Below are 13,171 nucleotides of genomic sequence, written 5' to 3'. Positions count from 1 at the left end.
TGGTGCAGTAAGTTCATGTTTATGTTTAGTAAACAAAATACAGCATTTCTAGCCTTATTCTATTTTAGACTTTCTTTGTCCTTTAACGATAAATAAGGTAAAATAGTGGATTCTGGTTTGGTCGGACTTTTTTAAAATAAAATATCAGAAAAAAATTGGATTTTGATAAATAAAAGTGTGAATTTATTCCGCACTGTTTTAATCTATAATCTATATGGGAATGTTTCATAGAAGTACTGTATTTTTTTTTTTAGCAAACCTATTTTAGTTTGGAGTTGCATAAAGTCCTTCGTTTTTCATAGCTTCCATGACCATGATACTGGCTCAGCTTGCAATTAAACCTGCCTAAGCAAGCATTGTCTCTTGTGCAGGGCAGGCACAAATATGATTAAATCCCATAGACCTTCTAGAGTGTTAAATAAACTAACGAGAAGCTAGAAATCGGTAGAACCTAATAGCACAGGGAATGTGACCAGACATCCTTACATGTCCAGTTGAATAGGGCAGTAAATACAATTCTGCAAGCCATGAGTTTGCTCTTCAGAAACACATGTTAATTCAGAATTAGTTGAGGACAAGGTTTATTTAGATGGCATTGGGAAGTACTCCAAACCCTTCTAAGACATGTCTATCCAAAATCTGACACTAGGGCTCATTTATCAACACTGGGCAAATTTGCCCGATGGCAGAACCCAAAGCGATTGAGATTTTTTTCAGGCAGCTGCAGGTAGAACAATGAATGCAACCGTTTGCCATAGGATACTGCCTGTTGATAATGGGCCCCTCTGTCTCCCATGGGACCTGTTGCTAAAAATGAACCTACATCTGCCAGGTATGTTCACTATTTGTCTTTGCCCACCAGTCACTGACATGTTTTTTCCTGCAGTGTTGGATATCTCTGCTTGTGTCCCGTTAGCGCTTCCAAAATATCTGCAGAACAAAATATTGCCTTAGATGGTTAGAAAAGCTGCTGAGAAAATGAAGATTGCTTATCCTGTAGGGACAACGGTTATTTGCTATTGACGTTCTTACAGTTGCTTGGTGACCCGCTGTGCAAATGGGTGTGATTTAGCAATATTATTCCTCTTTATAATCTTAGCCTCTTAAGTGCAGCAGAACAGAGGCATTTATAGTGTAAATAGGTAATTGCTGTAAAGAGATGCAGTCCGTGTTCTGTACGGCCGAGACTGCTGTGTCTACAAACTAAAACTCATACATCAAGGTAGGGAAATTGTTTTGTTCCTCTTTGTCTTTTCACCTTGAGAGAAAATCTTGAAAGCCGTCATGTATTGGCAAAATTATATTTTTATACATTTTTAATGTTGTAATTATTAACAAGCTGGGGGCTCATACTCTTTTATGGTCTATGCTGTGTCCAACCTGGATGTGAATGAGAATAGTAGGGACCACAGAAACCTAGAACTTTCTGTCTGAACAAAAATGTTAATCTTGTGTAAAAAGGAGTAGTTTGGTAAAAGGAATGGAACTTCCCATTTAGACTGGGGATTGATGCAATGCAGTGACTGGTATGTTTCCCAGTGAATACAGAGCTGTCTGTGGTCAGCATCACTGTATTCATAGGCGCTCCATTCAGGTGCCTTACACCTGAAATCCAGTGCAAGTTGAAAAGGGCACCCAAACCCCGATCAGAAGTGCTATCTCCAGCTCCAACTGTTTTTCATACTCCATAAATTGCACGTTATGCTCCATCTGGATGTTCATTAGCATTATGACATTGTGACATCAAGGCAAATGTTCATCAAATTCACCTGCTGCTCTCGATTTAATGAACTACCGTTTCTACCTTGGCTCTTAGAAGCAGACCCAGTTAGTATTGGCTTCTTCATTTAGCTTAAATAAAAGTATTTGTGTGAAAGTAGAGAATGAAAAGAACATGTTTATTGTTGCTAGATGCACAGTTGGGGAAATAACAGATGCCATGAAGAAGGTGTTTGGTGAGCACAAAGCCAGTGATCGGATGGTGAGTGGAGCCTATCGGCAGGAGTTTGGGGAGAGTGAGGAGATCTCCTTTGCTATCAGCAGGTAAGACTTGTTTAGTTACCTTCTATCTAAGGAAAAAGTCTTCAGTCGGGAATATTGGGGAAGTCTAGTGACAAGGACATTGGGGACTAAGCACAAAAGTCAGAAGGGTTTGTAAACATGAATATGGCAAACAGTGGTCAGAGGAAGATACAGGGAAGAGATGTAGTGGGTAAAGCCCAGAGGAGAATGCTGAAAACTGGCAAAGTAACCAGATCAGGTGAAAGTTCTGCGCTCAGATGAGAATCTTGGGTACATATGCGGAATCAGAAAGAGAAATTGTGAAGGCAAAAATCATTTGGTCTAACGTTTTTTATTTCATTTCACATAAGATTTTATTTGAGCCAAAGCTGTGGGTTGGTGGTATGTTTTTTTGCTGATGGTCATAGAAGATAAGATCTTGTGTTTCCACCTGTTCTTGGATAACAAGGCAAGTCTTTTCTAGAGTGCAGAAATTCATGGACCGAGAAGGGCGCAGACCCCGTTTGCTAGTCGCAAAGATGGGACAAGATGGCCACGACAGGGGAGCTAAAGTCATTGCTACTGGATTTGCTGACCTTGGTTTTGATGTTGACATTGGACCCCTTTTTCAGGTACTTTTATTGTGTGTCTTTGTGTTGTCGTCTTCCAGTAAAGGTGGCCACACACGGGCAGATTTAAGCTGCCGAAAATGGTCCTTTAGACCAATATGGCAGCTTATCTGCCAGTGTACAGGGCGTTCAGACGGGCCTCTCCGATCAATTTGTGGCCAAAAAATCATCCTGATATCGATCAAGCAGATTTGATTTTCTTTCGAGATAGAGGACCGAATCAGCTAGTTGGTGCGGTCCTCATCATGTTTGGCCCTAGATATTGCCTTGGTGAGCATATCGGGGAAAGATCCAGGTCACAAAACCAGTGGATCTTATAGTGTATGGCCATCTTTACATCAAGAATGTCTATCCTTTAGCCCATTTCACGCAGGCAGGCAGTTGGAGTGGTGTTGGCAGTTAACTTTAAAACCATTGGAGCGTTGCAAATTGGGCAGGATGTAATTTTGGTCCTATAGATGGGCTGTCAACTTTTTCTGGACTGGCCAAGTCAGCAGCACACTGTCAGTCCATGTTTTGGCAGCTTTAAAGTGCCCTTTAAACACTTTAGAGAAATGGTGTATCCCCAACCTAACTCCACTTGAAGGCAAAATTTAGTCAAATAATTTGTGTTTTACCGACTCCAAACAAAAACGATATTTGTGTAATGGAAATATTTCATTGAATGTATAATTATTTTCTCCTGTTGCCGACCGCAACATTCAGCATTGCACCAACAGTTAGAAGGCTGCACACCCCATGATGGGTATATATATATCAATTTTATTATTGAATTGCTAACTATTTGTCTTAATTAGAATTATTTTCGGTTTGAAGAAAAACAGATCTCAGGTACTGCGATAGGGGGGCACCAATGGCCCCCTCGTATGCAAATTTATTTATGCATCAATTTGATGGTATCCATATTTTGTCTAAATTCCAACAGAGTATCGTCATGTACAAAGTTTTATTGACGATATTGTATTGATCTGGAGAGGTAGTGAAGAGAGCTTTAAAAATATGGTAATAGAACTCAGACACTATTAAATTTACCTCTAAATGTGGCAAAGAATTGGAATTTTTGGATTTATATTTGACTTTACAGGGGTCCTGTTTAGAGTACACTGATCGTAATACTCTTTTACATGCATCAAGTTGTCATGCACCGGCTCTTAAACGTTCTTTACCATTATCACAATACTGTAGAGTACTAAGAAACAACTCGGATTCCTCTAATTGTGAGACGCAGTTGACGCACATGACTGAACATTTTTTCGAGCGGGGTTATATTAAGAAAGATCTTGACAGAGCATTCTGCTTAGCAAGACAAAGAATACTTTCATCAGATATCAGGAAATGTGAGCGTAATCTTTTGATTTTATCTACCCAATTCAATGGTCTGTCCCCTTCGATTTGTCAAGCAATGCAATCTAGTTGGAAAATTATAAAAGCGGACCCTAAATTAGACAAGATTAGCCCTAATCCACCGATGTTTGGTTACCGCAGGGGGAAACATCTGAGGGATTTACTAGTATTGGGAGATCCAACACAATGTTATTTAACACAAAGATCTGAACCTACATGGCTTCCCTCTAATAAATTGGGCTGTTTCAAGTGCCCTACGTGTCTGTCTTGCCGATATATGACTCCTGGAAAAAGTTTTGTTCATCCATGGAGGGGACGTCGCTACTCGATCCGACATCATATCACATGCACAACTACACATGTGATTTATTTAATTACTTGCCCCTGTGGGCTGTCATATGTCGGCAAGACAGACATGGCTCTGAGACTACGCATGGATGGCCATAGATCGGCCATCAATACGGAGTTCAGAGATCAGAAAACTACTAAGCCTGTAGCCAAGCATTTTCTGGAGATGGGGCATGGCTTGACCACCTTTAAATAGATGGCGATCGATCATGTCCCTATGCCTCGTAGGGGTGTTGATCGATCACGGATGTTGCTACAGCGTGAATGTTTTTGGATTAAAACCCTTGACACATTGGCCCCACGAGGGTTAAAGGAATACTGCTCATTTAATTGCTTCCTAGATAAACGCTAGACTCTGCAACTTTGTAATATCTTTTGCCTCCTAATGTATGATATATGAACTCTGTTGGAGTTATTACTTTTTCTTTTTTTTTGACTGTGTATAATATTGTTTAGTAACTAAATCTATTGTTAATAAGCATGCTGTTCCAATCGCGAGTAGTTATGTCAGCAAGTGGGCGGGGTTATGTAAGTTTTAAATTTTGTAACGGAAATGTAGCCATTCATATGGAAAAGCATCTTGAGAAAGGTTCTAAACCATGAACCGAAACGTCGATGCGATGCATGTTTAACAATTTTTCCAATAAAATTTTCATAAAAGAAACAGTGTGCGTGTAACCCCTGGACTACTGGATTTTACAATCTATACACAGCACCCAGTGTTGAATCCTAAATGACGTGTGCGGACTTCAATGGCCGGCACTCTCGACATATGGTTTCAGATGCCTGGGTGCAGTATCAAAATTTAAATTTCTAATGCACAAGTAGGATCCGCACTCACAGGTCTTATAAAAATTGTGAACGTTTTTATTTCAAGAGTCTAACATAAAAGGCCTCGGAGGAGATATTTCAATGTTCTCTTCCACTTTGTGTTCTATTGCGTCTTCTGAAGTTCTATGCATCAAGGAAATGGAAAGAGATAGCTATGCTTACTTAATAGGATCCCCTTTTCATGTTCCTATATGTTGTAAAATCCAATTACTAAGCATACATTTTTATATTAAACATAGTTGTTTCATTTTTACATTCTATTTTGCCTTACTCTATATGAATTAAGGGGAAAAATGGTTCATCAAGACCATCTTTTTAAGCATTCTACACCGAACTAGTAGAAATAGGGTGAAGGAGGAAAAAAATAATTGAATTATTGAGCAGGGACTACCCTTAGGTAAGTAATGTTCTTGAGGGCTGTGCTTTTTTCTTTGTGCGTGTGCCATTACTGATATCCATGAACTTACTTTTTACCCAACCATTGCTTTGGTTTTTGGAGAAGAACATAGACAACCTATCAATAAGTCTTCCTCATTAGTTGACAATGTAATTTGAGAGGCTGCTTGTAGTATTGTTGAGAACGTGTGGACGGATACAGTATATATACATTACCGTGTAACTTGCATACATAAGCCACCCAAGGCTTTTCTGCATCCATCACATAAAATGTGCAAAAAGTGATCTTCTCAGTGTCTTTCTGGAAGCGTCACGCCACTCTACGCTACTATTTACATATGAATGCCTACACTATGTGCATCACCCATTCACTGCAGGCTTGATCTCACAGGGCCAAAGGTGGCCAAATTGCCGTGATTTTGTTTCAGGCTGTTCAGTTGACTGAGTCCATAATGGGAAAAACGAAATGCGTCCATTGTGTTTCTACCAACTCTAGTCAACCTCATCATTTGACGTTTCAATCTAGCCCAAAAAGTCAATCTTTTTTTTCTAATAAACATCAGAAATAACAATGTACAATGGACAATATTTGCTCAATCTGAATTTGATACGGCAGCTAGAAAATCAATGGTTGTTGTTTCAGGCATGATTTGACCGTACAAAAAAAACCATGGATGCACGTTAATTGGCTACTGATGAGACTGACCCAAGTTTGTTGTGTGATTGTGAAAGAGAATGTAGGCAGCTCAGGTAGAGTTCATAGTGAGGTCTTTGATTCATAGAGCAAAAAATACATTTCTTCAATAGGGTGCAATCCTGGCCCTATAATGCTTCCATAAGTTTGGCACTCTATGTTGTAGATATAGGTTGGATTTAATTCCATGTATAATTTAATAAGGTTAGAAAGGGAACACTGTCTCGGGAATAATAACGCTTTCTGTTGAAAGGCTCATGCAGGAATGTTGCGTTTTATTCAGATCTGCAGATCTCCAACAAATGTTTCTCTTGCATTTATGACAATATTAGCCGATTTCCCCGTGTGCAATGTGTGTGAGTGATGCAATTGCAGATTCAGAACGAATGCATTTAGGCTGGCCTTGCGCACAATTTACCCCATCATGTCAGATCAAGTCAAATTTTAGAATAATGTGAATTTTTTTAACTCTAATAAATTAGATTTTATTTACCCTCTAAAATTCAATCGAATAGTCCTGACTCTAAAATCTAATTCAAAGCGAGTTTTCCTTCAAATAAAAAAACGTGACTTTTGCGCGTCAAATTTTTGTTTTGAAGCGCAACATTTTTTTTCTCCCATTGGAGTCTATGGGGCGTCATTTTCTAAACAAAATTGGCAAAAATTTGGCTCATCGCTACTATTAACATCTTCATGGGGCCTCTGTCATTGACTTCTAAAGTTCATCCTTTGATAAATACATTGATATATATATCCCAATGTCTTGAAGAAGTTGTACGCAAGTTGGAGAGAATCTTGCAGGTTGAGGGAACCAGATGAATTGCAAAGCCATCTCAGAAAGTTATTTGTCCATTCTAAACTCCTTTTAATAAGAAACGTTCTTAAATATGGAAAGTATGATAACGTACAGTACATTCTTAGTGTAATAACCAGTAACGTAACTAGAGGGGGGCGGGGCGTGCAGCCGGGGCCCCCTCTGTACACCATTTTTCTGCCGCTGGAGTCCCAGAATCAGTGGGAGACAGTGGCGCCCGAGCTGCCGGGGGGCCCTGAGGGGGTGCAGGCCCTGGCCCAATCGCACCCCCTGCTCCCCCGGTAGTTACACCACTGGTAATAACTTTCTTTATGTTCACCTTTTCCCGTTGTTATTAACTAGAAGTCTTCCTCAACAACTTCATGTGCTTTGTTGCTGTTATTTCCATATTAAATGGTCTGCAACAAATTACCATGTCATCAAATAGGTCCTTCATCACATGTAGAATCAACTGTGTTTCTCCTGAACTTAATGTCTTCTGTTTGGGCCTTCAGGCTTCTTACGGTCATATGATTGTTGTAATTACAGCTATCCATGGTGTTGCTGTCCTTTTCCTTTCATTCTGAGAATAGTTTTCTTTCTAGTGAATTTTCCTATGAAGAATGTTTTGTTAAATCCTATTTCTGGGAGTCCTTCTGTCCTACATTCCCTAGTGCAATCTTTGATAAATCGTCCCTCTACTGAAAAGATGCATTAACCCAGCTAAATATTCATAGTTGTTTCTTTCTTGGAAATAATTTTTTTGTTGAAAGCTGTAAAGTCAAGGCAAATAAGAGCGTTAACGGCAAGGTCTTAAAGGAGAAGGAAAGGTTAAAACTAAGTAAGCCTTATCAGAAAGGTCCATCTAAATATACCAGTAAACCCCCAAAGTAATGCTGCTCTGAGTCCCCTGTCAAAAGACATACTGCATTTCTTTCCTTCTATTGTGTACTCATGGGCTTCTGTATCAGACTTCCTGCCTTCAGCTTAAACCTCATTGCCCTGGGCAAGAGCATGCTCAGTTTGCTCCTCCCCCCCCCCCCTTCTCTGCTGTAATCTGAGCCCAGAGCAGGGAGAGACTCAGGCAGGAAGTGATGTCACACCACATTAATACTGCAGCTCCTATCCTAAACAAACAGAGAGTTTCTAGAGCTTTTTACTCGGGTATGGTAAAACATTCTACAGAATAAATATAGCATTCTAGCTTGCACTATTGCAGCTAATCTATTGGCAATAAAATGCCTCCGTAGCTTTCCTTCTCCTTTAATACATGAGCAATTATCTATTATTCATGACAGTGCTATCTAGGCCGTATCATGTATGCCATAGCCTTCACACTACATGTGGTAGATACAGGATAGATTTTAAATTCATCTATAATGTCATCTGTAACGTACGGTTGAGAAAGGAATTTTGACCAGCTTTCCATTGGGAGGATTATAGAAAAGGTTTGTTGAATCGGTTTTGTCAATTTCAATTTCCTTTGCATTTATGACAACATTGCCAGCAATGTGCGCATTGTGTGTGAATTCTACAATTCTACAACTATGGAGGTAATGCAGTAAGGCAGTGATCCCCAACCAGTAGCTCATGAGCAACATGTTACTCACCAAACCCTCGGATGTTGCTCCCAGTGGCCTCAAGGCAGGTGTTTATTTTTTAATTTGGCTTGAAGGAAAATTTTGGTTGCATGAAAAACATGTACTGCCAAACAGAGTCTCCTGTAGGCTGCCAGTCCACATAGGGGCTACCAAATGGCCAATCACAGCAAATAGGGGCAAATTCACTAAGATTCAAAGTTGCGCCAGGCGCAACTTCGCCAGGCGTAGTTTCGCCAGCGCTCCACAAATTCACTAAAATCCGAAGTTGCGCTCAGGGGTAGCGTAAGGTTGCGAAGTTGCGCTAGCGTTGATTCGCTAAGCAAAGCGAAGTTACGCTAGCGAAGGCTAATTTGCATACGGCGCGAAATTCAAATTGTAATGGAGGAATACGTATCAGCACTACAAATGCCAAGAAAACCTTCAAATCAGCAAATAAAAATGTTATTTTGCCCTACACATGTGCCCACTGTCTAGGTAAGTTGCCATGAGTCAGGAAATGTAGGGGGGAAGGAGGGGAGCCCAAAAAATTTTCGATCTTTTTCAGCCTATCACCCATAATGTAGAAAACACGCCAGCGTTTTTTGGGACTTGGAAACATTTTTGACTTTTTTTGAAACAATCCCTATCTACTCTATTGCGTAGCGTTAGTGAATTTGCGTAGTTACGTCGCTAGCGAAACTTCGCCAGGCGTAAGGGTGCGAAGTAACACTAGCGAAACTACGCCAGCGTTCGTTAGTGAATTTGCGCAGTAACGAAAATGACAAACGCTAGCGAAGTAACGCTAGCCTTCGGCGCTTAGTGAATTTGCCCCTTAGTTTGGACCAACCAAAACATCGTTCATGCTTGTGTTGCTCTCCATCTCTTTTTGCATCTGAATATTGCTCCTGGGTAAAAAAAGGTTTGGGAACCCCCCCCTCCCAGTAAGGCAGGATTTACCCTAAAATGTCAGGAAGTGAATTATAGAAAATGTGACAAATTACCACTAGGCACCCCCTCTACATAAATATATATTCGAATACCTGAGTCCTTTGTTATTATTTTAATAGTTTTAGCTTAATGGATGAGGCAATATCAGCAATTTGAGTGAATATTTTATCTAAAGGAAAAGTAAAGTCATCCAGGCAATTTTTTAGTTTTAGCAGCAATTAGACACTAGACCTAAGATAATAAAACATATTTCTGATACAGATCTTTATATTATGCAAAATAGAATTTCTTGTATTTAGACCCTTATATCTCATTACAGAAGTGGAATTACACAAACATGTGGGCAGATATAGAAAGCCCTGGTTATCCCGAAACAAATGATGTATAATTATCCCAAGTAAAATTAAACCCCCTCTCCCAAAAATTCAAATTTGATGTCTGACTGACAGGTGTAATGAACGCTTAAGACAAATTCAGAAGAAATGTCTTTAAAATGTTGTGCAAAAGACAAAATCTGAAAACTGCTTAAAAGACAAATTCACAAAGGTGGAGATAGAGGTTTGTGAATTTGGTGGAAAATCTGTCATTTTTATCTCCACTTTTATTTTGTCTCGATATCCTCACTTTTATGAATTCCCCCCTATAAATGATGGTTTCTTATTTAACAGACACCCCGGGAGGTGGCTCAGCAGGCGGTTGATGCGGACGTCCATTGCGTAGGAGTCAGCACTTTGGCTGCAGGACATAAAACGCTTGTTCCTGAACTGATCAACGAGTTGAGCTCCCTTGGGCGTCCTGATATTCTTGTCATCTGTGGGGGCGTCATCCCACCTCAGGTACGGTCTTATTTAAAGGGGAACTATCGGGGAAAAATGTATATTTAATATAAGCTTCCTCATACTGAAATAAGAAACTTTCTAAATATAATCAAATAGAAATTCTGTACTGTTTCTGAAATAATTACGTTAATATTCACTATTCCTCTCTCAGCATCTGTTTCTCTTCATTCTCTCTTCATGCGGCAGTTGGGTGTCAGATAATCATTGACTGTTAGATCCAATATATCTTATAGGGGGGCACCTTTCCTAGCAGATGAATTAGAGCTCACTCAAATAACTGATTCCAGTACAAACAAAATTTAACAAAATAACTGCCTTTTGCACAAATCCTGCATGTAGAGAGACATGATGTCTGGTGAGTTTAATAGAGTGAGCTCTAATACATCTTCTAGGCAAAAGGAGCCCCCCTATAAGATATATTGGATCTAACTGTCAGTGAATATCTGACACCCAACTGCTGCATGAAGACAGAATGAAGAGAAACAGATGAGAGAGGGATAGTGAGCATAAATATAATTATTTCAGAAACTTACAGAATTTTTAATTGTGCTTAGAAAGTTTCTTATTTCAGTATGATGATTATATTAAATTTTAATTTATTTAATTACATTTTCCTTATTTGTTCATCAGTTACATTTCCATTTAATGTTTTAAGCTCTTGTGATTCACTTTGTACATGTCGTTCACCTCAAATATATTGCTTTAAAGAGCCACTAATATAGTCACAATCATGTGCGGCACTAGAAGAAACAGGAGCTGCAAAGGGGTCTCCAGATGATCCAATGTAATGTTGCAGTTTTTTATTGTAAACTCTCCCTCCCTCCTCCCCTCCCTGCTGTAATCTAAGCTCATGGAGCAGGGAGAGTCTCAGGCAGGAAGTGATGTCACAGCAAGCTAATATGACAGCTGCTATCCTAAACAAACCGAGACAGTGTCTAGACCTGATTACTCGGGTATGGAAAAGCATTCTAGAGAATAAAAATTGTGTTCTAGCTTGCACTATTGTGACTAATCTATTGGCAATAAACTGCATTGGTAGTTTCTCTTTTAAGCCACATCTGGTCCTCAGGCCTTTCATTAGGATCACATTGTTTTAAGGAAGCTTTATTCTTAGGTACTGATAGCATTAAATCAAATGATGTTTCAAACTATAATCTTCAAAAAAAAAAAAAAACATTTAATTACAAATGTTAAAAGCTTAACCACTCATTGATGATTTTAGGTCACTGGTTTTTAAAACTGGGCCCCCAGCATTACAGATTCTAGGAGAAATCCTATATGAGCACAGATGGCTCTATGGAAGGCACAGGTGGAACTGTCAGAATGACTTACCCATTGATGTCTGTAGCTTTCAGTGATAGGAAAGCACAGGGGAAAGACTTTGATAGACTCACTTGTTAGTAGGATATGTTAAAGGAACAGTTCAGTGTAAAAATAAAAACTGGGTAAATAGAATAAAATAAATGTATCTAATATAGTTAGTTAGGCAAAAATGTAACGTATAAAGGCTGGAGTGACTGGATGTGTAACATAATAGCCAGAACACTACTTCCTGCTTTTCAACTCTCTAACTCTGAGTTAGTCAGTGACTATAAGGGGGGGCTAATGGGACATAACTGTTCAGTGAGTTTGCAGATTCAAAAGCAACAGATATGACCCATGTGCCACCCTCAAGTCTCTGATTGGTTACTGCCTGGTAACCAATCAGTGGAAAGCAAGAGAGCTGAAAAGCAGGAAGTAGTGTTCTGGCTGTTACCGTATATACTCGAGTATAAGCCTTCCAGAGTATAAGCCGAGGTACCTAATTTTACCTCTAAAAACTGGGAAAGCTTATTGACTCGAGTATAAGCCTAGGGTGAGAAATGCAGCAGCTTCTGGTAAGTTTCAATCAAAAAATTGAGGGTTTCTGCTCCCATTGGAGGTGCTGGCGTCTCGTTTTTGGATGCCGGGTAGAGTTTCTCAGCATATTTTGGGGGCTGAAAAACTCGGCTAATACTAGAGTATATACGGTATGTTACACATCCAGTCACTCCAGCCTTTATACATTACATATTTGGCTAACTAACTATATTAGATACATTTTTTATTTTTACCCAGTTTTTATTTCTACACTGAATGCATTTACTGTCGAGATCACTTTATTTTTTTCCTTTCTCTTCTTTTATTTCCCCATTTTCTGCCTTCAATAGGACTATGACTTTTTATTCAACGTTGGAGTGTCCAGTGTATTTGGACCCGGAACCCGTATTCCCAAAGCAGCTGTTCAGGTGATTGATGACATTGAGACAAGTTTGGACAAAAGGCAGCAGTCTCTGTAATATCCATGTCTGACCCATACATTTATACTTTACTGGATATTTAGAGTGAATTTAGAGAATAGAAGCCAGTCGTTGCCTCAACTGCAGATGAACAGAAATCAGACTGAAATCGAATTATCTAATGTAAATATATATAAATTATCATTTAAAATAAAAATTGTTGTTTCTTAAATCCTTTGCTCCGAGCCTTCCCTTTATAAACCTGAACATTGTCCGCCTTTGCCTGGATTTCCTATGAAGTGCATACGGTATGTATTAAATTGATTCGATTTTTCAAAATGAATCAGGTAGGTGGTCACTTAAATACACAATAATAGGAATTTTCCAAATCTCCGAGGTTGTATTTAATGATTCCCCCCCTGTCTTGCGACAACAATTTTGTAGAGCAAAATTGGTGTGAGTTACAGTCCAATAGTCTCCAATTTGGTATCCAATTGAGTAAGAGGTAAT

General features: G+C 39.3%; 1 protein-coding gene across 4 annotated transcripts in view; it reads left to right on the top strand.

Moving 5' to 3' along the window:
* mmut.S (methylmalonyl-CoA mutase S homeolog) overlaps nt 1–12,893 on the top strand; it is a 59,114-nt gene extending 46,221 nt beyond the window's left edge. For all 4 annotated transcript variants that reach the window (XM_018266002.2, XM_041565093.1, XM_018266003.2 and 1 more), the window contains exons 10-13: nt 1,912–2,043; nt 2,486–2,633; nt 10,233–10,400; nt 12,593–12,893. In XM_018266002.2, the coding sequence (XP_018121491.1) occupies nt 1,912–2,043; nt 2,486–2,633; nt 10,233–10,400; nt 12,593–12,721 (577 nt within the window). In that variant the 3' untranslated portion in view covers nt 12,722–12,893. The remainder of the gene's footprint in view (nt 1–1,911; nt 2,044–2,485; nt 2,634–10,232; nt 10,401–12,592) is intronic.
* Nucleotides 12,894–13,171: the final 278 nt, after the last annotated feature.

Source organism: Xenopus laevis, chromosome 5S, assembly GCF_017654675.1.
Source record: "Xenopus laevis strain J_2021 chromosome 5S, Xenopus_laevis_v10.1, whole genome shotgun sequence".
In the NCBI taxonomy this organism is placed as follows: Eukaryota; Metazoa; Chordata; class Amphibia; order Anura; family Pipidae; genus Xenopus; species Xenopus laevis.
Note: the sequence above shows the minus strand (reverse complement) of the source record. Positions and strands in the feature narration are given on the sequence as shown.